The sequence below is a fragment of the Protopterus annectens genome, chromosome 6.part0 (genome assembly GCF_019279795.1).
Source record: "Protopterus annectens isolate FY-2018-M chromosome 6.part0, PAN1.0, whole genome shotgun sequence".
NCBI classification, from domain to species: domain Eukaryota; kingdom Metazoa; phylum Chordata; order Ceratodontiformes; family Protopteridae; genus Protopterus; species Protopterus annectens.
This window is the reverse complement of record NC_056737.1, coordinates 1,390,157,860-1,390,183,286: the sequence shown is the minus strand read 5'-3', so window position 1 is coordinate 1,390,183,286 and position 25,427 is coordinate 1,390,157,860. Positions and strand designations below refer to the sequence as shown.

At 41.7% G+C, this 25,427-nt stretch overlaps 1 protein-coding gene across 1 annotated transcript in view; it reads right to left on the bottom strand.

Moving 5' to 3' along the window:
* Window positions 1-25,427, bottom strand: part of MGAT5 (alpha-1,6-mannosylglycoprotein 6-beta-N-acetylglucosaminyltransferase) — a gene marked incomplete in the record, with an annotated part of 1,206,452 nt that overhangs the window by 92,109 nt on the left and 1,088,916 nt on the right. Inside the window, 1 exon segment of the mRNA XM_044074935.1 lies at window positions 7,889-7,963. Within this exon segment, the coding sequence (XP_043930870.1) occupies window positions 7,889-7,963 (75 nt within the window).

Here is a 25,427-nt window from a genome sequence, read left to right as displayed (position 1 = left end):
GGTCTGGCACACCTTTTGGTTTTGGAAGCGTGTGGAAGTGGAACCTGTAACCCTGAGAAATAATATTCAGCACCCATTGGTCCTGGGTGATCATGTGCCAATTCTTTGAGAAAAGTGCTAGCTTTCCCCCTAGGGGTGCTGTCAAGAGGTAAGTGCTTGGCATTTGCAGAGGGAAGTCATTGGGACCGTTTCCTATAAGGTTGTGATTTGTCTTCCTCTCCTTTGGGGGCGGAAACACCCCATTGCTTAGGTCTGTAGGAGCCTGGGGGCTGAGATCTGCCTCTTGGGCATCTGTATCTGCCTCTTTGTGGCCTGTCTGACACTGGAAAGGACCAATTTTTTTGAAGGCCAGTTTCTGCTAAACCTAGGTGGTTGAACCTGCAAGAAATCTTTCACTGTCTGCATTGACTTTGCTTTATCTTCCATTTTCTTCAACACCTCTTCTGCCTTAACACCAAACAAAGTACCATGCTGTAATGGTGCATCCAGTAATTTTACTTTAACATGGTCAGGTAAACTTTGTTCTTTCAACCAAGCATGCCTTCGAATAACAGAGCTTGTAACTGCAGCTCTACAAGAAGCCTCTAATGAATCAAAACCACATTGCTGAGTACGCTTTCCTACTTGTTCAACTGCATACAATAAATCCTGCATTTTTTTACTGTCAGAACCTTCTGTATTTGAAACCATTTTCTGCTTTAACAAAGACATGGGGTACTGTTGGTATTGAACCATGTGAAACTGACAGTTTAAAGCTCTTACAGCTAAAGTTGCAGAAGTGTAAACTTTTTTCCCCCATCTGTACAGAGCTCTGGAATCCCTATCCGAGGGGACAGGATTTTTAGCAGTAGAAACCTTAACCCCTTTAGTACCCTGGGAAATTGTTTCTGGGTCTGCAGTGGGGTTTTTGTAAAGAAATTTGTGAGAGTCAGGGACTCTGTAGTACCTGTCTGGCTTGACTGTTGCAGGGGGTAAAGAATCAGGAGACCGACTGGATTCAGAAAAAACATCATCAACAATATCAAGCACAGGGGGAATAGCCAGGGGTCTGTGCTGAGGCAATAAGAGGAAGTATCTGAGCCTTTTCTTGGATTCAGAATAATCCTGGCTCTCCCAATGGAAATGCTCCCTCATGGTGTGCAGGGTTTCCCCAAAAGAATAATCCTCAGGCGGAGATGCTGAAGGTATGGACTCTTCTGCATCCTGAGTCCTCATAGGGAGGGAGAAAATATCCCTGATCAGAAGAGGAATCAGAGGAAATGGAAACCTGGTCAGAGGAGTCATAATCAGTGTCTTGCCTAGGCTTTTGTTAGGAGGGGGATGGGAACCCCTGATTAAGGTAATTAGGTCTTCAGCCATTTTAAGCATCTGTTTCTTTGGCATGGATGACTGTTCTGGAGAATTCTGTACTTGTTTCCTTGTCTTTAATGGTGTTTTGACTTTGCCTTTGCTGCTGTAGTGGGCTTAATTGCAAGCTGTGAAGGTCTGAAAACACCCTCAGAAGCTGATGCCTGCTCAGCGGCTCTGGACCCATCTGAGGGAATAGTTTCCGTAGGCCCAATACCTTGATTTTCCACAGGCCTCCGTGTCTCCACGTGGCTGCCAGTTATGGCCTGTGGCTCTGAGGTAGTGGGTGTCAGGGGCTGCGAAAGTGCGTCACTGAGAACCGGCAAACTGGCAATTGGCCTAGAAGAGGCTTCGTCGTCTGTTTTGGACCTCGGATGCCTGTCCTTTTCTTTGTCTTCGCGTTTTTTATAAATTCCGGTCATCACAACAGCATTATGTAATTAAACCTTCGTCCAAAATAATGTAAAAACAGATGTTTAATAGTTTGTTTATTGAATCTAGCACAAAACCGACAACTAGTAATGTCGTGGTCAGGGCCTAGGCAAGGAATACAAGAGTGAAAGTCCTTATGAGGTATTTGCTTCCCACAAGAAATACAATTATTAACTTTTATTGACATCGGTCTGGAGCAAGAAAAAGTTTCCCCAACTGGGTACTTAGCTTTATTGAAGACTTCACTTCTGAAACTCAATTTTGAAAATCTCAGGAGTCGGCCAACCGGGACTTGTGAACTGCTTTTATTTCGGGCACCGCGCAGCAAGAAAGACTGAAGAAAATGGTGTCGGTTGCAACTTTTATACCCCTGGCGCACTGACGTCAGGGAAGAGGCGACAGCAACCGACGCTGGACCAAGACTTTGGAACTCGGGCCGACTGCGGGGTCGCCTGCCAGAAGGATAACCCAAGTGTAATGACTGCAACAGTGAAACACGATGAACATCTAATAATGCATAGATCCTGCCCTGAAATGTAGATACTTCCTGCATGACTCCCTTATGGGGATGTGCAGATAGGCTTCTTTTAGGTCTAGGGTGACTAACCAGCATCCTTGGCTACCATAGGGAGAAGCTGTCCATCCTACTGAGAAAGCAGGATTGGGGTCTGGTGTAGGTGAAATAGAGTGAAGAAGTCATTGTGAGTTTTTTCCATAAGAAGGTGGCTTACCACTCCCTACTTTAGGGGTGGGGGCACTCCATTGCTTAGATCTCTAAATTTTGGTACCACCAGGAAGGTGTTGAGAATTGAAAGATCCAGGATTGGGTGCCAACAGCCCTCTTTCCTGAGAACCAGGAAGAGTCTGGAGTAGAATCCTTGACCCCTCTGTTCTACTGGAACAGGATGAATAGCTCTGATATTGAGCAGGGAAAGTACATGGTTTTGAGCCTCTGCCCACTGATTTGGAGGAAGGTCTGGAAACCTGCTTGGGGCTTGCAGTGAATGGAAATAAAATTTGTACCCCTGGGATACAATGTTGAGGACCTATCGGTCCTGAGTGATGGGCATCCAGTTTTTTGCATGAAGGGCAAGTTTTCCTCCTAGGGGCACAAGCAATTGGGCAGGGCTGGGAAATAGAGTGAATAAGACATTGTCAGTTTTTTTCCATAAGAAGGTGGCTTACCACTCCCTACTTTAGGGGTGGGGGCACTCCATTGCTTAGATCTCTGCATACCCTGAGACTGTAGTCTGGGTGGCCTGTTTCCCCTGGGTCTTGTTTGAGAAGGCCTGTAGGGGGATGAAAAGGACCAGTGTTTTGAAGGGCAATGCCTACTGAATCTAGGGAGTCGTACTTGTAGGAATTCTTCAAGTCTGCACAGATTTAGGTTTTTCTTCCATCTTTTTAAGAACCACTTCCGTTTTGGTGCCAAACAGTCCTTATTCAAAGGAGCATCTAGTAATTTAGATTTGAAATGATCTGGCAAGGTCTGCTCCTTCAGCCAAGCATATCTTTTCAGTACAGAGCCAGTGACTGCTGCCCTGCAAGATGCTTCTAGGGCAAAGCCACACCGCAAAGTATGCTTACTAATTTGGTTTGCAGAGTGCATAAGCTCCTGCAATTCCATTTTCTGCATAATCTGGAAAAGTTACCACTTTTTGTTTAATAAGTTCAATAATATGTTGCTGGTATTTCAGCATGTGAAACTGGAAATTCAATGCCCTGATAGCAAGAGTTGCAGAGGTATATACCTTCTTACCCCATCTGTCCAAAGCTCTGGAATCCCTGTCCAAAGGGGTGGGATTTTTGGCTGTAGTAGCCTTAATATCTTTAGGCCCCTGGGAAATGATCTTTGGGTCAGCAGTAGGACTCTTGAAAAGAAACTTGCGAGTATCAGGTACTCTGTAGTACCTGTCTGGTTTCCTAGGGGCAGGAGGTAAAGTGTCTGGAGTAAGACTGGATTCCATGAAAACATCATCTACAACATCCAGGACAGGGGGTATAGCTAAGGGCCTGTGCTGAGGCAACTCTAAAATTTCTCTGAGTCTCTTTTTGGAGTGAGGATAGTCTTGGCATTCCCAATGAAAATGGTCTCAAAGTATGCAAGGTTTCACCAAAAGAAAAATTGTCTGGAGGGAAGGCAGAGGGAATGGATTCCTCTGCATCTGAATGCTCATAGGTAAAGAAGGGCATCTCTTCATAACCAGAAAGGGCAGAGTCATCGGACTCCTGGTCTGTAGAACCTAAAGGGGATTGGATTCTTTGTCTCTTTGCAGGGGAAGGCTGGCTTCCCCTAATCAGCGTAATAAGGTCTTCAGCCATTCTAAGCATTTGTTTTTGTGGCATGGGTGCCTGAGCATGCGCTTTGGTGGCCGGTTTTCTAGGGGTAGTGCGTACTCTGGGCCTAAGAAACTCGGTATTTTTGGTTAAAATGAAGTCGTTGGTTTGTTTCAAACATCGGCAGTGCGAAAAACTGCCTCAGAAGCCAGTGGCTGCACAGCGGCTCTGGACCCATTCAAGGTAGAGACATCCACTGGTTCCATAGTTGAAAAAGCATTGTGCGGTATACCGGATTCCGAATGTGTCTCAACAGAGGCCTGCAAATCCATTGAAGAGGGCATCAGGGGCTGCAAAGGCACATCACTGAGTATCGGCGGACTGGCGACTAGCTTAACAGAAGCGTCGTCGGCAGTTTTGGACCTATGAGGTCTGTCTCCGTCTTTATCCTTACATTTTTTTCAGAAGATCGGTAGTCAGATGGCTTATCGAAACCATTTCAGAATACAGAGAATGAGAGGGAAAGAATTTAGTGACAAAGAGAGCCCGACGAAGAATGGTTCGGGCATTAAACGAGGCACAAAACCAACAACAAGGGACGTCATTGGTCTGGGCCTAAACAGGTGACGCAGTATGAATGAAAATCTCTGTGAGGTATTTACTTTCCACAGGCAAGACAATTGTTAACTTTTTCTGACATCGGTTAGAGCAAGAAAAAAGGATCCCCAATGGGGTACTTAGCTTTAGAAGACTCCAGGATTATTCAACTCGAAAATGAAAAATTCAGCTAGCGGCCGACCGGCACTTACGAACTGCTTTGGGTTATTCCTCGGCAAGAAAGAATAATGTAATGGTGTCGGCTGCCTGTCTGTATACCCCTGATGACCTGTCGTCAAGGAAGAAGCTACAGCATCCGACACAAAAATACCAAGTCTCTGGTATTCAGGCTGACTGAGGGCTACCTGCAAGCAGATAAACCAAGTGTGATGACTGCAACAGTGAAACATGAAGAACATCAGGAGGGATAGCTAAGGGTCTGTGCTGTGGTAAATCTAAAAATTCCCAGTCTTTTTTTTTTGGACTGAGGATAATCCTGGCATTCCCAATTGAAATGGTCTCTCAAAGTATGTAGGGTTTCACCAAAAGAAAAATCTCTGTAGGGGAGGCTGAAGGAATGGATTCCTCTGCATCTAAATTCTCATAGGCAGATAAGGGCATGTCTTCATATTCAGAAACCTCAGAGTCGTCGGACTCTTGGTCAGATAAAGCTGCTAGGGACAAGTCTCTCTTTCTTTTAGCAGAAGAAGGCTGGCTTCTCCTAATCAGCTTAATGAGGTCTTCTGCCATTTTAAGCATCTGAGATTGTGGCAAGGAAGCAGGCGCTTGAGTTTGGGTCGTGGGTTTTTTGGGCATAGCTCATACTCTTGGCCTTAGAAACTCGGCAGTTTTAGAAAGAATTGAAGACGCGAAAGAAGTTGTCGCTTTATGTTGAATATCGGTAGTGTGAAGAACTTCCTCAGAAGCTGGTGCCTGCACAGCGGCTCGTAGAGACATCCACAGGTTCTGTAGTCAAAGAACAGTCTCACGACATACTCTGAACGGGTCTCGGTAGCGGCCTGCAAATCCACTGAAATGGGAATCAGGGGCTGCGAAAGTGCCTCACTGAGTACCAGCGAACTGGCGACTAGCTTAACTGAAGTATCGTTGGCAGTTTTGGACCTGTGCGGTCTATCTCTGTCTTTATCCTTACCAGTTTTCATAAGATCGGTAGTCGGATGGCTTACCGACACCATTTCGAAATATGGAGATTGAGAACAAAAGTATTTAGCTACAATAAGGGCCCGACGATGAATAGTTCGGTCATTGAACAAAGTACAAAACCAACAGCGAGGTACGTCATGGTCTGGGCCTAAACAGGTGAGGCATTATGAATGGAAATCTTGGGTGCGGTATTTGCTTTCCACAGGTGAGACAATTGTTAACTTTTTCTGGCATCGGTTAGAGCAAAAAAAAAGGATCCCCAACAGGGTACTTAGCTTCAGAAGACTTCAAGATGATTCAATTTCCAAAACGAAAACTCAGGTAGCGGCCGACTGGCACTCGTGCGAACTGCTTCTGCTTCGGGCTCCTCAGCAAGAAAGACTGATGCAATGGCGTCGGCTACCTGTTTTTATACCCCTGACGACCTGACGTCAGTCCTGAAGCTACAGCAACCGACGCAGAAATACTAAGTCTCTGGTATTCGGGCTGACTGAGGGCTACCTCTGGCAGGATAACCCAAGTGTGATGACTGCAACAGTGAAATACAAGGAATATCACCATAACAGAAGAAAGCCAAGATCTGCTCTTAACAAATCCAAACTGTTCAATAGCTACTGGAAGTAGGTCCTCTGTTCTGTTCTGAACAAGCTCCATTATGACGCTTTCCAACATTTTACACAGAACACTCATGCTGATGGTTCTAAAACCAAATTATTCTGTTGTTATCCTCTCTTGAACTGGTACCATTACAACCTGTTGCCTTGCCATAGGTTACAGACATATCCAAATGTCAACATTTTGGACATTGCAACACACATTGCTGTAAGGAGTCCAAGACTACATAATGTTTTAGTGCCATCTTTTCTTTACTTAAAGGCTCGTTTAGAAAATGCCACAGAATACTAAAAAAGCTAAAGGTAAAATCACTCATGAGCAGGTCAACAAATAAAATTACAGTTTCAATTATGATAATGCAGAACACACCCTGTAAAATACCAGTAGCACACCTATTTATTCAAAGCTTGTTTGCTTTGTTTTACCAAGACTCATGATGTTCATACTGTCAATGAGGCATGGAAAACAAGTGGCACTAGTTCTTAACTGTCAACATAATTCTTTTACTTTTAGTAAAGTTTCATGATCCCCACAAAAATGTGGCATTTCAAAGTGGTCACACACACACACACACACACACACACACACACACACACACACACACACACACACACACACACACACACACACCAAATGTCTTGAAAGTCTTGCATCTGAGTGAAAGTCTATAAAATGAGTTAATAGTCTGCTCAACTTTGATAATATAGTATGTTTATGCACTTTGGCTAAGGTTTCTGAAGATTTTGCCCATGTAAAATGCTTCACAGGGGACACATTTTGCTTTGTACACAATGTTAGTGGAATTGCAGTCAAATATCTTTGAAGATCCTTGCCAAGGTACCAAAACCAGGTAAGGACTGTTTTGCATGAATCATCATTATTTGCATGAACTGCAGGAAAGAGTGCAGTGTGCCTTCTGTGACAAGTAGTAATAACCAGAATGTCTTTTGGTGAACTTTTCAAAATAGTACTTAAGATTAGTTTAACAAATCTATCTTTCCTTGCAACGTCTTCCCCTTAATGTCTCCAAGTATACTCTAGCAAAAGTGCTGCATCAAATCCCACTGTCACAGACAATCACCATAGACAGTTGAACTGCATGCCCTGTTTTTGTAAAATAAAGCAAACTATTTTAATATAAATACTTTTCACCCAGAAACAGAAAAGTGCAACAAGTGAGTTGTCACCTGTAAAAGTTGAAAACTTCCGTAATTTTCATTTAAATGCAACTGTCTCTGCTCCTAAATGAGATTCTTAATAGAAATGTGTTGCAAAGTCGACCATTCTGACAGTAAGGTCAGAAACTACACTCCTGGTAAAATTTATGCAACACATACAAGAAACTTATTATTTTTGTAACTGATATACACAACTCTTGTTACCAGTTTCTTCTTTATAAGCATCTGTCTGAAAATGAACTTTAAAAACACTTTTAAAAAAATAAATAAATCCATACCTGTTTTTCTATGAAGGCATTCAGCCTCTGCAGCATTCCTTCACATGTAAATTCATGGGGGAGATAAGGCTTAATCTGTAAAAATCGAACAGAAACTAAACAGAATTAGATAAAGCATTTAAGGCTTTAAATGCCTTCCTGTTGTAATAGACTGTACTAAAACAGCAGTATAAATCTTTGTATTCCAGTGGAATAGTACATTGTGTGAATATAGTTGCCAAAACAAATCTATTGAAACAGAAGGCTCACCAACGTCAATTAATTCTGCCTGAATCACAGAGCTTTGGACATCTCCATCAAGGAACTGGTCTCCTCCTCATGTTAAGATCATCAGTAGGTTGCTTACAATTTTCAGGTCAGTTAAGTTTATGTCCTCCATGGGGCAGCCACAAAGCAAAGAAAAAAGGAAGGTGCCCCCCACCCCTATCTAAGTTCGTACCTGCTGAAACACACCAGGAATCATAACTAGGAAAAGGTGGTAAGAAGACCAAGCTACAGAAGTAATAATTTTATTCAAACACTGGCTACAGCAATATGAACAAAGAACTATATTACATTCATCATAAAAATTACTGCTTACAAAGAGTACTAAAGGATCTGGCTACAAGACACTGTGGCATATCCTGATTTTCTTTTGGCCTGCATACCTAGTTTGTAACTTTCACAAAAGGTGTAAACGAGGATGAAGGTCTGACAGCTGCTGCACATTTACTCTGTGCTGACACGCACTTAAAGGCAGATGCAGTGGTCCTAGTGCTGCACTATAAAATTACCTCTACAGGGTCTTAAGGTTTCTGTAACAAAACACAGTGCAATTTATTAGGCATTTGGATAAGGTTTGCTTGGGAACTGTCTTATCTTATTATACTGACAAAACGGACATAAACAGTTGTTTATTCTACCTAAAGTCCTAAGTACTCACAAAGTAATACCTCATCTGGCTGTGTAACATTTTTCTTTATTTTGTGGTTTGGGGTAAAATACTGGCAACTATGTACTCTATCTCAAGGCTAAACCATGGCAAAAATTAGGAGGTCCAGAACCCAGTTGGATAAAAGCACTATCAAACTAAACAACTCACAGGACAAAAAAAAGTCTACTAAAGTCAAATTTGACATAGATTTGGCCTTCCAGGTCAAGGACAACCACAAGGCATTTTTTAGCTATGTCCACAACCTCAAAGCAATACACAATTGTGTGCAGAGTTCATTGTAAATGGAGCCACCTATATTAAACCAGAAGATATAGCAAATCTACTGGCTAACAAATTCAGCTTTAACTTTACCCCTCTCTTCCCCTCAAACTTCCCTCAGGAAATACCATCAAATATAACTCACTAGGGAACAGGTCCTTTATGCTCTCTCTGTGGCCAAAAACACTTTTCTTCAATGGGCCCAGACAATATCCCAGGATGCCTTATAAATAGCATGAAACATAATGCATCAGGCCCAAAACTGTGGCCTCCAAACAGGCTTCATGCCTCATGATTAGAGAACAACAACAGTCATCCTTCTGCACAAAAACGGATGATCTACAGACCTTGGAAACTACAGACCCTTACGTCTCACTATTCTCATATGCAAAGCCATGGAAAGAATTATCAAGGAAATTATTAATAATGACACAGTAAACCTCCAGACACTGGACCCAACCCAATCTGGTTTCATTAAGGGCAGGTTATGCCTACTCAACCTGGTGGACTTCTTTGAGAAGGTCACCAAGCCAATGGATGAGGGCAAAATGTTTCACATACTGTCTACCTTGATCTGGCCAAGGCATTTGACACAATACCTTACTCGGGCATTGTTGACAAACTCAAGACCCTTATGTCATCTGGTGGATAGCCAACTGGCTCACAGACAGGACCCAGGAAGTTAGAATTGGGGAGGCCTCCTCTACAAAGAGGCCAGTTACAAGCAGAGAGTCCTTCAGGGATCAGTATGGGGACTGTTCCTTTATAGCATTTAGTTCTCTGAAGTCTAGGCTAATATCAATGGCCTCTGACTGACTAAATTTGCAGATGACTGAAAATTGGGAGCTATCATTGAATTCAACACTGACACAAATGTTCTCCAGGAAAGACTGACATATAAAAACAACTGGTGTCAGAGCCATGGACTAAAACCAAATGCAAAGAAATGCATAATGGTATCCTTCAGGAAGTCATCCACCCCTGGTAACCATCATATTGACAACACACACCTAAGAGTTGACCCAGTAGTCAAGGACTTGGGGACACACACACACAGTAATCTAGCTTTTGACAATCACATGTCTACAGTAGTGAGGAAATCATTCCATGTTGCAAAACTTATAAACAAACTTATAGCATCTAAGCCTAAGGAAGTCATAGTCCCATTGTATTTGTCATTCATCAGACCTAACACTGAGTGCAATGTCCCTTTTGGTATATACCTAATCAGGCATATCCAACAATTGGAACATCCACAGAGATTTCTCACTAAAAGAATGTATGGTGTATGTAACATCCTGTGCAGATCGCCTCAAGGCCTTATCCCTGCAGTCAGTCTCCTACAGGCTACTGATGGGAGTTCTATGCCTGGCAACTCCACTCTGATGGATCTCCTGCATATCTGCAAATCAAGCAGCACCAGAATTACTTGTTCTAAAGACTTAAACTTTGCCTGTGATATAAACAGAACCTACTGAAGTGAAAGATATCCCAGTGAGTACCTTGTCTCTGGAACAGGCTGTGAAGCAGAGTTCCTCCCTAACCCAATTCAAGTGCACCTTGGACAACCAAATGGGGAACAGGAGATTCATCCCTGGTTTGGGACTTGTGTCTCTAATGGACACAGGCAGCCTGTAAATGGTTCATCTCCGAGGCCCCTGCTTGTAAATGTTTCATCTCACATGCTCCTGCCTACACTTATCAAGGGTACCAGAACTTGTCAGATTTGGGATGCATGGCTAGGCTTAAAAAGGCCATTGTGGTCATTTAGCCTAGCAAACACCTATGAACTTATCAACTGACACCATTTAGGCATGAAACAAGGCTGGCTTTAAGCATCACCCTGTCCTTGTGGAAGACTCTAAGATTCTTTATTCATTAATGGTTGTAATTCTAACATTCTAGTTGCTAAAGTATTGGTCAACAGAACAATCTTCCAACATAAGTACTTCAGTGTTGATATGAATGCAGGCTTAAAAGGAGGTGTAGTTAACTTTTACATTGGAAATTTAAACAAAATGTACTGACTTAAATAACTGCCTGCTCACAGGGATGAAAGTCAATGAAGAATTCATATGCAGGAAATCTGCAAGTAAACTGAAAATGGTTTGTGACACAGCAGATGCCAGACCCTTATAGAAGAGCTCTGTGAAATAAATCAGGACCTCAGACAAAAGCTTCTGTAGATACTACGCCACAGTAAGCACAGTAAATTGAGAATCTGTTGCATTTTTCCAGATAATGCCAATCAAAGTATAATGCCCCATTTGGCATGTACCTCACTAGTACATGCAACACCTGGAAAGGCCACAAAAGTACCTCGTGAATAGGATGTTAGACCTTAAACACATGTCCTACATGGACAGACTCAAAAAAACTCCAGCTATTCTCTGTCTCATATCATCTACTAAGAGGCGATCTGTGCTAGACTTAAAAAGCCATGTCTGACCTAGCTCCATTTAGAAATGCTACATCTAATGAAATCCCAATCCCTCCACACCACACGCTCCAGAGACTTCACCCTCATTACTGCAATCAAAAGAACATGCTGGAGGGACAGGTTTATAACCCAGAGACTGCCAATGCTCTGGAATAGACTTTCCATACATGACAAGCAGAGCACCTCACTGACCCTCCAACAGAAATCTTGATGAGTGGACGGGAGATAGAAAGTTCACCTTGGGGATCACTCCAGTGGCTCTAATTGATAGAGGCAGTGGGAACTAACGTCGGGCAGCATGATACCAGGGCACTTCTATATGCTAGGCTTATAAAGGCTCCAAGGCCATTAGCCTAGTATACACCTATGAACCTATAAGATTTCACAGAGAGAGGTTTCTAGTTTCATGCAGGATCCACATCGCTTCTCTGAGAAAGCTATCCCTGAATGTGATTTGGTTTCTATACCCTCTAGGCAGCTACGCAGAATCTCCTTAGGTCTGGATGGACAACAGCTTGTGTTACTATTGGTAGATGGACAACAGCTTGTGTTACTATTGGTAGATGGACAAGTTCCTTCTTTATTAAATGCACCAACTGGGAGAAATACATAGAAGCCTTGGTCAAAAATTCCTACTGGAATGATGTTTAACCAAATTTCTCTTGCTTTATACAAAAATTATTTGTGGGGCAGATTTGTAAGGCAACCCCCTACATCACTGGAACAGGAACATTTTCACTGCCCAGTACTCCCCCAAAGTATTTGCACCTGGAGCAACAGTTCTTGGGCTGATACTTGCATGGGGAACAAAGACAATAATGTTTGATAATTGCCATCTCCAGCACTTTGTGAAGACAGGAGTATCTTGTTTTATTCACAAAGCAGAGTGAGAAGTGCTCAAATGGTTTGACAAATTGTTATTAGAAGGAATGCAGGAGGCTTGCAGGTGAATCTCCTGCTGAACAGCCAGGTCCCAGGGTTTCATGGCTAGTCTCCAAACTTAGCAAAAATGCCTCCTTTGCTTCTACTGAGTGGTATCACCCTGCACACTCCTGCCAGTTCCAGCTGTGGAAAGGGTCCAGATTCCTTTTACACTATCTGTTTGGTTACTTACTGTTCCACTTTCAATAGGCTCTCAGATGGCTTGTACAGGCCACAGCATAAATGAAGACCAAAGCTTTAATGATAGGTTATGAAAACATTGCAGAGTCACAAACTGAATTTCTGCATGGGTCTGCATTTGATTTGCCCGCCATCCTGAATTTCTGCACAGGAGAGATCAGAGCTTGACTCAAGGAGCACACTGTCCACCCATCCTGGAGGAGGAAAGGTGCTATGCAGTGGAAGTGGGACTGGACCTTTGTCCTTCTATGGCAGAAATCCCAGTAGCCAATATTACTGCAACAGTGGAAGTAAACAGTGAGCGTCATCTCTTCCTTCTCCTCCTACAAATGCATTGACGGATTATACTTATGCTTTAGTAGGGAAACGTATGCAGTTAAGAACACCTGGATTCATCTTCTGCTCGACTGTTTACAGCCAGCTAGTGGGAAAATGCAATAACCGTTAAAACCCACTCACTGGATTAGTACTATGCATTTCACTACCACATAATCCAAATTACTTCACAAGAGTTCAGACTTTTCACTCCCTCCGACAACAATAACCTCCTTTAGAACTGTGGAATAGGCTTTCTCCAACGCTTTCTCTTCTACTTTTCTATTTTTAACCACTGCACAACAATTTGAACAAAATTACTGCTAATAACTGTACAGTATAACTTTGGTTCCACCGGTTTCATATGAATGCGGTTATTAACACAACATACATGTTCAAAAGCCACTACAGACTTGCAGTTCTCAGCAATCTGCTTACTCTCCATGGCTTATAAACTATCGCTACATCTATGTAGCACATCTGTGTGGACCTCCACATGATGTTTCTTGTTATAACCACTCAAATTTTCACCGCAAGATACATCAGAAATACTGTTTTGATAAATATAACATTTTTTCTTTTACTTGAGGGATTTGTCATGGAACTTAATTTACTGTGCAGGACAAAGTCAAAATTTTCACCATAAAATAAAAGTTCCTAGGAAAGATAATATGGTTCCTGGAGAAACAAGGTGCAGAAACCCCTTCAAAAACTGCTCAAATGCAGAGTGGGAGGGTAAGCGTGATCCATGGGAAGGCAAGATGCAATAGCCGCCAATGCATCATCCAGTGGAATGGTTCAGATAAATAGTGACGGACTATAAGCTGTGTAACTGCATTTAGTAGGGGATCCTTAAAAATCACAAATACAGAATAATTTCCATTGGCCAGTTAAGAATTCCAGGTGCATTACTGGGTGCCCTGACCAGCCCATTGAAGACTCATTCAGCACTTCTTAAAGAAATATCTTCTGAAGGATACTCGGCTAAAACTATCATTTCTAATCTGAGGATCAGGACATCTGGGTATACTAGTGATAAATTCTGTTACGCCAGAAGGGTATAAATCTTGGTTATAGTACTTCTCTCTACTCAGCTGAAAAATTGACAAAGTACACCTGTGTCAGGAAATTGCCATAACTGTAAATGTTCGAAAGATTCACTACTGGGTGGTGCAGTGGTTAACATTGTCACCTCACAGCAAGAGGTTCTCTGGTTTGATTCTCAGCTGAGGTTCCTTCTGTGCGTAGTTTGCATGGTTCTCCCAGCATTCCCATGGGTTTTCTCCGGTACTCTGATTTCCTCCAACATTCTTAAGACATGCATCTGGAGCGTTTCTCCCTGGGCCTCCACTGAAAATAGGTGCTTTCCTAGTCAGACATTCCTGGTCAACAAATGTTAAATAAAATAAATAAATAAAATAAAATACTGCACAACTAATTTTTTTAGGATTCCTGTCTGCAGAAGCACAAAGGCAAGCCAAAACACAGAGCTTTTACTTCCTGCTTCCTGGCCTAGCAAGCTCCATCATCTTCTGATGTCAGTACTTTGGCGGCATAAAAAGACATCAGTTGGCACCATCTTCTGCTCTTTTTTGTACCAGACTCCAAGCCACACTTACTTAGGATTCACAGCACAACCTATCCAAGGATGGCCCTACACAGTGCCCTGCACTCCATGAAGGGCACCAGTAGAAAGAACAAGGGGAGATAGAACTAGGTGTCACCCCAACCCCATGGTAATGGTCAACTGAAGGGGGAGGGAGAAAAAATGTACAGCCCCAGTTGATCTACTCAAACATCTACAATTACGATAAATCCACTGTTGCAGTACTGAATCTTAGGATGACTACCAGAGCTAGGCAAGAATGGTATCTGGCTGGAAATAAAACCAGAGGACACCAGACTCTACAGAATGGCAGAGGCAAAACCTGTCCTCACCCTGAACATTGGCTCCTAAGTTTTAGTGTTTAAAGGTGAGGACACAAGACCAGGCAGCTGCCTCAATAACAGTCCACATGGAGCATACCACTGAGAAAGCTATGGTGGTATCTGTGGCCCTAGGATAGCCAGCTCTACCACATATTTTTCTCCCATGGTGGAAGTATCAAATGTCATACATCTGACAATCCACTTAGTCTCGTTTGTTGACCGCCTTTCCTTCCCTTAACATGCAACAAACAGCTGGTCTTCTACTAAGTTTAATTCTAGCCTGGTAAAATCTGAGTGGGAAAACATGTGAATGTATTATCTGCTTTAAGGAGAATTCAGTCACCACTTTGGGCAAAAAAGTGGGGTTTCCGTAGGCAGTTACTTTGTCCTTATGAAAAACTAACAAGTGCCCTCTACACAAGAGAACCTGAAGGCCAGAGAACCATTTAGCTGAAATCAAGACCACCAAAAGAGCAGTCCTCCAAGACAGTATCTTAATACGAGGTGTAAACAACCATCTCAAACTTTGGAAAGGGTGGGAAATGTAGTTTTTCCACACAAAATTTAGATCCCAAGGTGGTGCTATTTAATTTCTGGGAAGTCTCTGGTGAAGCCCCACCCTGCCCCCGATGCACCGTTTCATAAACAGCTGAAATATCCAAGTGGTTGAAGCAGATATGGAAGAGGTATAAACCCTGACAGATGCATAACATAAGCCTGCTTTAAATAAAAGGCCTGAACAGGTAAAGGAGGAAGAACACCACTTGTTCCTGGCTTGGGTTGTGTTCTGTTATGCCACAAATGGGAGAAACTTTTCCACTTAGCTACATAGGATTACCTGTTGCTGGATATTCTGATCTGTCTTAGCATACTGACTGGCATGTTGTCTAAAACAAGAGACTCATGGGAATCGGAACTAAATCATCCACCCTGCCAACCACAGAGTCCTTAAGTTGGGATGCAAGACTGCTAAGCCCAATTCTGGGACAGGAGGTCTATGTGCTGTGGCAGCAAAAATGACTTTTCCTGGCAAGAATTTGAAGGCGGGAGCAATGATGCCTTGGACAAAGGGTGCTATTAGAATCATTCCTGGCCTGTCCTTCCTGACCTTCTGAAATATCCTAAGGATGAAGGGGAAAGGAAAGCACCTGCCCATGAAAAGCATGTGTGTGTCACCCAGGCCTCGCTCTTGGGGATCATGGCGCACTACTTCCTATGCTGTTTTCTAAAGAAGCAAAAAGATCTGTTTCTGGCACATCCCACTTTGGAACAGATAAATACTTCTCTATTTGGCATCCACACATTGGGATTTAGTGTTACCCTATTTATAGAATGTACTGGCCCACTTGTGTCAGTTTTGCCTTCTGGGCCACCTCCCAAACTAGCATGGTCAACCTACACAGGAGGTAGGAGCAGGTGCTGCCTTGCTTGCTTGTTTATGCACCACATTACTATTGTGCTGCCTGCCCTGATCAAAAATGGACCTGTCACACAAATGATCCTGAATGCCATCATTGTTTTCTCCTTATCGGCTTGTCCCAGGTCCCTGCAAGAGCTCTCCAAGAGATGTCTAAGGAATTTCTACTCAAGATTTGACACCTTGACAGAAGCCTAAAGGGGACTTCCCTGTTCAAGTAGGTGATTTATACACTCCATGCAATTTCCTTCTCTATGAAAGGAAACAAAGCTGTACTGGTTTGGGGGAGTGAAGACTTAGTTCACTACCTGTTCCTGAGATACCATTGTAATTTTCGCATGTGCAACCTGGTTAGAGGAACTATCAATATGTAGCTGGCAGGAATCCCATTAGTCTAATGAACTCTATGGCTAAGATGGTGGGAAGACCACCTTGCTGAAACACAGAGGACATGGATCTTACCCATCAGTAGGAATGCCTTCAGCTTGTCTGAATTCAGGACATAGCCCAGGAAGGTAATGTGTCATGCTGGGGAAACATGAGACTTCTGCAGGTTTACAGAAAGCCCTCCTCTATGAAAATAGGTCTCTGTAATACATTGAGCAATATTAATATCTAATGGCAAATGGCTTTGAGAAATGTAGACTTGTAGGACTTGACCTGAATTTCAGTCATCTACCATAAGTACTTGGAAATTGCTACAGAAGCTGTCACAGTTTTTCTATCAAACTATTTTTATAGAATTACTTCATCTGTGCAACTTATACATTTTATAGGTTTATAGATTAGTACTAGGTTAACTGCCCTTGTGGGCCATTATAAGCCTAACCAATTACCTCATGTGAGAATCAAACCCTGCACCTTGTGTCTGTAAAGTAAACCCCTTAACTATTATGCCAACCTCCCAACCCTAATCTAATTCTTTTGCATTTTCTTACAGGTTTCACTGGAAAAGAAATGAGCAACACAGATTCCCTCATCATATTGGTAAAAACAGCATGGATTCAGGACTCATCCCCCTTGTCCAAAACATCAAACATAGTTCCTAGGAAATTTTCAAGGTCACAGGTAACAGTTGTATTTTCGCAAGATTCAGGGAAACCCCAAGCTAGTAAGGTAATGGTTGATGCACTGCACCTCTCCTACGGTCTGTGCTTGATCACCACTTAGGGATAGAATAAGGGAACGTCTTTATCAGATCAGGATTGGATCTATGGTCAATGCCATGTCCAAACATGTTCAATGGACTGATACTCATGTTTTTAGCTTTAGGGTCATTGAAGTGGTTTCTATCAATCCTAGAGGTGGGGATATAAGGAATTGGACTGAGACAAGAAGCAAAATGGATCATCAGGTTGAGGGCGGATGCCCCCCAGGACTGAATGATAAGACACCACTGAAGCCCTTTCTTAAGTCTAGAGGGCTTAGATAGGAATCTTGATGGTTATTTATATACATCTCCAATAGTACATTTGGGTTCTGGGGACTATATTGTGGGTTAGATGTACATATTAGTTCTAAATACATGTCCTTTATACATATGTCTAAGTATCATCTATTGTTATACATATGAGGTCATGTTTGTATGCATTTATTGTTATGAGATTATATTCATGTGTATAGTATGTTATCATGATTTTATAAAAATAGAAATATTTTTATATATTTTTATATCTCCATATTTATATATCTGTATTTTATATTTTGTGTTTAAGGGAAGCTGTTCCTTTAATAGTTTTAAAATGTTTTAATCGATTCTGTTTTGGTGCCTTTTTTCTTTTATAATAGTGAACAGCTGAAAGTACCTTTTTATGGTCTGAGGAAGCCCTAACTGGGTGAAAGTGCTTAGCACTGTTCTTGTTTTTGAACAAACCTAGTTGCTGTGAATATTAATGTTTTATTTTAGCATTGGATAATCTTACAGATTTGCAGCCTTTGTTTGCTCCGGCACCTTTCCTTCTTTTTCATATTCATTGTTGTAACTCATGAAATGTATATATTTTAACAGAGGATACTGGAAGGGAAGGGGGTTAAGCTCAGGTCAGCTAACCTTAATAGCAGCCTGAAATTAGATGACTTGGTTTAGGCCATAAAGATCAGGTCTGAATGCTGTCAAAGAATTGCTTGTTAGTTTCTGCAGGAAGGGTGAAAGTGTACAAATTATTTTACAGCTTCCAGATGCTGTAATAAACCTTCGTTAAAGTTGTATGTGTGTATTGTGATACATCAGTGCCAGATCCTAGCGCAGTTTATAGTGAGGGGATTACTGTGGGAACCACAGAGTCAGGTGACCAGATATGATGTCATTCTGTAGCCAGCTCTGAAATTGTATTTGAATACTAGTGAGAGATGTGAAGTGTGAACTCTGTTTTGGACCTGACAAGACACTCATCCACTTTCATCTTGCCTAGGGAACAGTAATTCTTTAGTCAGTTAGGAAAATATGACATTACCTAAATGTTTTTTTTTTTTGCATCTGTCAGGGTCTTTCCATTAGTGGTGTTTTTTTTTTTTTTTTAATTTCCTGTGACTGAAAATCTGGTGTTTATTGTAAATAGGTATTATGGACTTTCCTTTTTTTTTATTATTAAATATCTCTAAACATTTCATTGTGGCTGGTTATTTAGAAAATATTTAACTTTTGACACTACTTGCATTTATTTAGTGGCACTGTGGCTCCAAGTTCTTGAAAGTCTTATTGCTTGGTTAAACAGTACCATTTGTATAGGTATTCATTTTAATAAGTGTAATTGGGTATCTGAGTAAGAGCCTAAATATAACTGGCTTCAGGTGTTCTGGTGGCAGCAGATCTACCTTATAGTCTGTGTGGAGGTGGCACAGCGGGTAAGCTGTGCCAGCCTTTCCCAAGTAGGTAGGTGTAGGTGTGTGTGTGTGTGTGAAAATCAAATCTCCAAGAGTGTGTGATACAGCTATTTTAAATAGGGACACAGAGCACTGATTTCACAGAGAGGGTAGCGGAGGACTTGGGTTGGAACACCCGGCTAAGGACTCAGCTCTATAGTGGTTAGTGGGGGAGTCTTATTTGGGGTCTGGAGAGAGAACCCAGCCCCAGAACTGGAATGTGCATTCTGTTTGTGCTCTTAAGAGAAACTGTACTTGTTGCAGAGAGCTGTATTTGAAAATACTGTATGTCTATTTTTCCTGACAATGAATGCTCTCAACAGTGTCAGTGGTTAGGATTGAGGCTCCTTGATCACTGGTGCAGAGGGAGGATGTCACACACACAGCATTAACTGACCAGATGGAAAAGGGGAGGAGGATGGTAGTCCAATAATACGACCTTCAAAGTTACCTCTACAAAGTCTAAATTAACTCTAGGAGGAAGGATGCCTTCTGGGAACAAAACCAAAAGGGAAGGAAGACTGTGCATTTAGCCCAAGGGAGAGGAATAAGAAGAGAGGTGGGAGGGGAACAGTACTACAGCAATAAACATTCTCTTAACATTTACAAATATCACAAGTTCTTAACATAATTATAATATGTTCATTGTACATTTCATTGCTACAGTAGTCTTCACATTTAGAAAGATTCCTAGAGCTCATGGACCAATGGCTGACCATGAGGATGAATCAATGTATTATCTAAATTAACCCTTGTAGGATGGCTGTGGCAAATCCTGCTCTAGCTCCAGAGGCAATGTCTATGCTGTAATGCTTGCCAAAGGGTGTGGAGTGAGAACCAAGTAGCTTACTTCTAAAATAAGCCAAGTGCCTCTTGCCCCTCTCCCCTTCTAGTAACTGCTTTACAGGCAACAATGAATAAAGGGGGATCTTGATGCAGGCAGGCTGAAATAGCTGAGATATGGAACTTTACACAGGAACAAGAGAAGCCTAATATGTAAAGGTCCAGCAAGTATTAAGTGTTTTGGACACTGAAGTCTGTGGTGGGTCTGACACCTTATTTAGCACCAACAAGAGAACCTCTTCCAGTTAGCTACGTAAGATTTCCTTGCATTTGGTTTCACAGCCTTTATGTTGCTGAGAACATACTCAGAAAACGTGCCTATAAGGAATGATAGTTACGTCACCTAACTGTCAGCCTTAGGGTGCATGGCTTGGAGTTCACGAATGACCTGGTGTTTTTTGGTCAAGAGGTTTAAATACTGAGAGAGCACAGCATAAAAGGCTACAGCCTTACTGTACTGTGTAGGAGGAAGAACCAATATGCCTACAGCCAATTCTCTAATATCTTTAGAGCTGCCCCTGGGAGAAAAGAAACTGGAAAACTGGCCTAAGCATCACACAGAAAATGTACCTGTTGGCAAGGTTTTCTGGGTTGGTGTTCTGGTGCAGAATGTTTAAAGATCTTTTCTCAAGAAGGTAAAATACTCATTTTTGCCACACCACACCTATAGATCAGATTCTGGAAGACATCCTTACCTAGCATCCATTTACGAGGGTCTGTCTCTGTCTTGATCAGTTGATCTAGATCATGTCAAGGAATTTTCATATGAATGGATGCAGGATATCATCAGTCCTGACTCCTACACTAGATTCCACACCTCCACATGATCAAGTGCCCCCTTACTTGCTGACACAGTATGTCACTGTAGTATTTTCTGTGAGGATATAGATGATCCCTGGTTTCCAGAAGTATCCACCATCTCTTCCTTTAAGATGATGTGCTTTCTTCTCTGCCCTTCATCTCTGACACTCCAGATCTTCCAAAATGGGCTTTCCAGGTGATGTCTCAGGAAGATGTGTAAGCATGTGGTTCTTTGAGCCTAGTGTGAGAGGGATTCCCTTGTGTCGGGTTCACCTGTTGTCACCACCATGACAGCTTTTACTTTATACAGGGCAGGAAGAGGATGGGATGTTGCAAGGACTGAGCATGCTTGCACCATCTGTTTCTTGGGTAATACAAAATTTTCCTCTTGGGTAGTCTTGGCAGGGAGTCCATCAGGACTGAATAGGGCAAAGAATCCAGTGCCCTGAGGAACTCCCTTACAATTACCTACTTTTGCAGTGATACTGCTGTGAAATAAATGGTCAAGAACATGGCTTTTTCCTTAGTGGTGAAATGCCTTTACATGTATGCTGTCCAGCTGAGATCCCAGGAACAATATTTGTTTCAAGCATGGTAGGTGTGACTCTGGCAGGTTCAGAGAGTGTGCCGCATTTTGAAAGCATAGAGAGTTGAATTAAGTGCACTCTACTTCACCTCAAAGGTTGGTGCCTGAATCAGACAGTATCCAGAGATGCATAAAAAGTGAATGCCCTTACTTGAGCAAAAGGCAATTACTAAAAGCAGGTGCTTTATGAATATTAATCATGGTCAGTGGCTCAACATGTAGCGCGCGCGCACACACACACACACACACACACACATGGATCTACCTGACAACATCGACACTTCAGAACACCGACAATGACTTAGAAGATCGACAAGTCAGAAGACCGACGGAGGAAAACACCGACGCTGAGAACACTGAGATGGGGAAAGGATGTGTAAGTATGCGGTAGTGACGGACGTTAGGGTGCGAGTAAGGTAAGTGTGCGATGTTGACGGTCTGTAGGGATAGGGGTGGGATAAGTGAGTTAGGGTTAGGGCGCAGTTTAGGTAAGGGTGCAGTAGTGATATTTTTTGGGTTAGGGGCGGGTTAAGTGAGTTAGGGTTAGGGCGCGGGTTAGGTGAGTGTGCGATAGTGACAGACCTTAGGGTTAGGGTTTTGGTTAGGGTTGTAGATAGTTGTGTATGTAAGGGTTAGTGTTGGTTTGTAAGGATTTTGGTGCGCTTGTGTTGTGTGTGTGGGTTTTGGACAGGGGATTTGTTTTGTTTGTTGTTATGATGTGTCGAGTGTATGAGGTGTCGTGTTTGTGAACTGTCGATTATGTGGTGTCGGTGAAGTTGTTGCCGGTGTTCTGAAGTGTCGATGTTGTCAGGTAGATCCACACACACACGCACACACACACACACACACACACACCTTTAGTTTTGTAAGATCACAAGGCTGTGTTGTTCTACTCCAACATTAGGTACATGGATTAATTTGTCAATTCTGACATGGCAGTATAGCATAAGGGGTGTGCAACACTCCTGAGTTTGCCATCCTTTGGATGAGACATTAAACTGTTGCCTATCTGTCAGAGTTGGTGGTAGTTCAGGTGGATATAAAAGATCCCACAGCACTTAGAGAAAAGAGAGCAATGAAGTTCCGCTCTGCCTTGTCCAAATTTCTCCTAGACAGTATGAATAACACTTCAAATTAGTGGACACTGGCCTAGTAGGACTAGCTCAGTCAGCAAAGAATAAATAAATAAAACAATAAAATAAAACAAATGTTAGGTGCACCAGACAAACCAAAGAGCAAAGAAGCCAATTGAAAGGGGGAGCCTCCTTGCTTCAGTATGAAGAAATGTCTCCTTCCTGGCTACGGGTATATTAAATGCAAGCATCTTCCAGGTCCAGGGTGACCACAAAGGCATGTGGTAAAAGGAGAAGCAGACCTGCATGAAAGGTTAGCATTTTGAACCTTGTTACTTCAGAAATGTGCTTAAACTTAACAGGTCTAAACCCATCCTACATGGTCTTGCTTTTCTCAGGGCTTGAAATAGTCTTGAGAAGTTTGTCTTTTACTGCTTTTAGTTACTCTTCAAAAAAAGTCTTGTATCAAGGGAAAACAAAGTATCTTTGTTCCTTGGGAACTAGTGAAACATCTGAGAACTTGAACTGAAACCTGTACTCCCAAGCCAAGATTTTCAGGACCTACTTTATCTTGTGCAATTTTCTTCCCACTCATCTACAAAGGATAGGCTATTCTTTTAACAAGTATATTGAACTATTGCTTAAGACCTAGGCAAACATACATTTATATAAAAATATAAAATAAAACAAAACATGTTAGCATGTTCACAATTACAAATATTACACATCACATACATTCTTTCATACATTTATCAATCCAGCATTACATGATTTGCTCAATTCCTGCCTTCCCTTAAACCTCCTCCAAAACATTATTCTGCATGTATTGTTCCCACAATTTCCAAAGTAATTGCTCCTGCCCTTTTCTAAAGATCCCATTTCCAGTTATTTTATCTTTGTTACAATCTTCACCACTTCAAATACAGTGCTTTAGACTATTTCTGGTGGCTGTCAGAAAAACAATTACTATAAAACGAAAAAACAAACTTAACAAGTTATGTCTAGAAAATTCATATCCTGTACCCCAGCTCAATCAATAAATAAATACATTTCCTTAGTTACACTCATTTGCTCACCAGTATTTCTGACAAGAGCACTCTGTATTGAATTTTTAAATCTTCCCAGTTACCTCTTTCTTCCACATCACACCTCCGTTTGTCATCTACCAGAGTTAAAATTATTTGGATTGTGCTTGGGATATAAACATGCCTATGCAAACACTTTCAATCTTATCGACTGTGCTGCATATTTGGGAGCCATACATATCTCCTCCCACTATTTCCTTGTGAATCGATTATCCAATCTCTCCTCCCAATTTTTCCAACCTCTTCTGGATGATTCCTACAGTTACCCCTACTAATTATCCATTTTTTTACAGCAGCTTCCATTTCTAAAGTCAGCTAAAAAATCTACTAGAGCATATCCTTCAATTAGGATTCTCCAATCCCTTTCATTTTGATTACACTCTGTTAATCTCCAACAGGGAAGGTAGTGTCTAACCTGCAGCCCAAATGTCTTCTTAGCCTCTTTCCATTCAATTACCTTTGCCTCTCTAGTTATTTATAGGTTTGAACGTAATTACTAGGCTAGCATCTCTTGCAGGACATTTAAGCCTCACCAATTTCCATTTTTGTGTTTGAAATAACATATCCCATTTATTATATATTGGCCTTACTTATGACATGGTTGATAGTTATATATTACCCCTCATAAGTTTAACTGGGATCATACCATATATAATTTGGGGGGACCCATGGATAGGATAAAGTATATAGAAACTACCTCTCTCCATTAAAGTCCTGGGGTAAGTTTTATGTTTCCCATTCATAGATCTAAGTTGTACTTGAAAATGGACAGGGTGGGAGTTTGTTTTATGTGGAGGGGGTAGTTTGTTCCACAGCATTGGCATCCTCTATGACATAGACTGTTCTGTTTATGCTGCAGAAGAGGTTTATGCCATTTGATTTGCTAATGTGCAGAAAATCTATCAGTAATGAGTTAGAGGATGCCTTGTATGCCATACACAGGTCACCTTTTCAGTCTGTAAGAAACGTAGTAGTGACACAGCTTTAAATCACTTCATACAGGACATGTTTAGGCCTTTGTATCCCTTTAAGTAAGGTGTATCTATGGGTGTTCTAGTTGTTGCATGTGTCTGGACAGATACATTACTAACAACAGAAAGATAATTATAATACAAAATATTAATATTACAACTGTTATATTATAATATTGATTCACAATAGATATCTATTTACTAGCAATACCTTGGCTCCTTTTTCCAGTTTTCTACAGTAAATTCCAGCCCCCTCTTGCTTATTCTCTATACTCCTAACTGCAGGCATCCATATAACCAGAATCTCCTTTCTCCATTCCCATGTTGACTTAGCTCTTAGAATACTTTCTTTTACTTAATGAATATAATATTCTGTATGGGTGTTGATGTTCTCCTTTAGGATCTGCATCCAACCTCTCACTTGCCCCCCCCCAGTTTCATCATCCCTTTCCACTTTGCATTATAGCTTTCAGCTTGTGTTTTGCGTATGATCCTTAACTGTTTAGCTCTAAAATATCCATTTAAATCACTTAATCCTAAACCACCTTGCTCTATTGGATGGATCAGTTTATTCACTTGATCCCTGGCCCCTTCCTCTCCCAGATAAAATCCTTCAACTCTATTACGGTCTTTGCCACTGGTTGACAGAAAATATGCCTGATGTCCAAGGGGACTAAAAACATTTCCATTGCTTATATTTTGCTATCCATACCCATAAACAAGCTTCCATCTTCTCAGATTTTTGTATTACCTTTTGTTTAGTCTTTTTCCACATATCATTAACTACCATAACAGAATCCTTTTTAACACATACTCCTAAATACTTCATTTTATTACATCCCCATAAATATGGGTATTGCTTAACCAATTCACGTGTAGGTACACAGTTTACAGCTTTGTTTT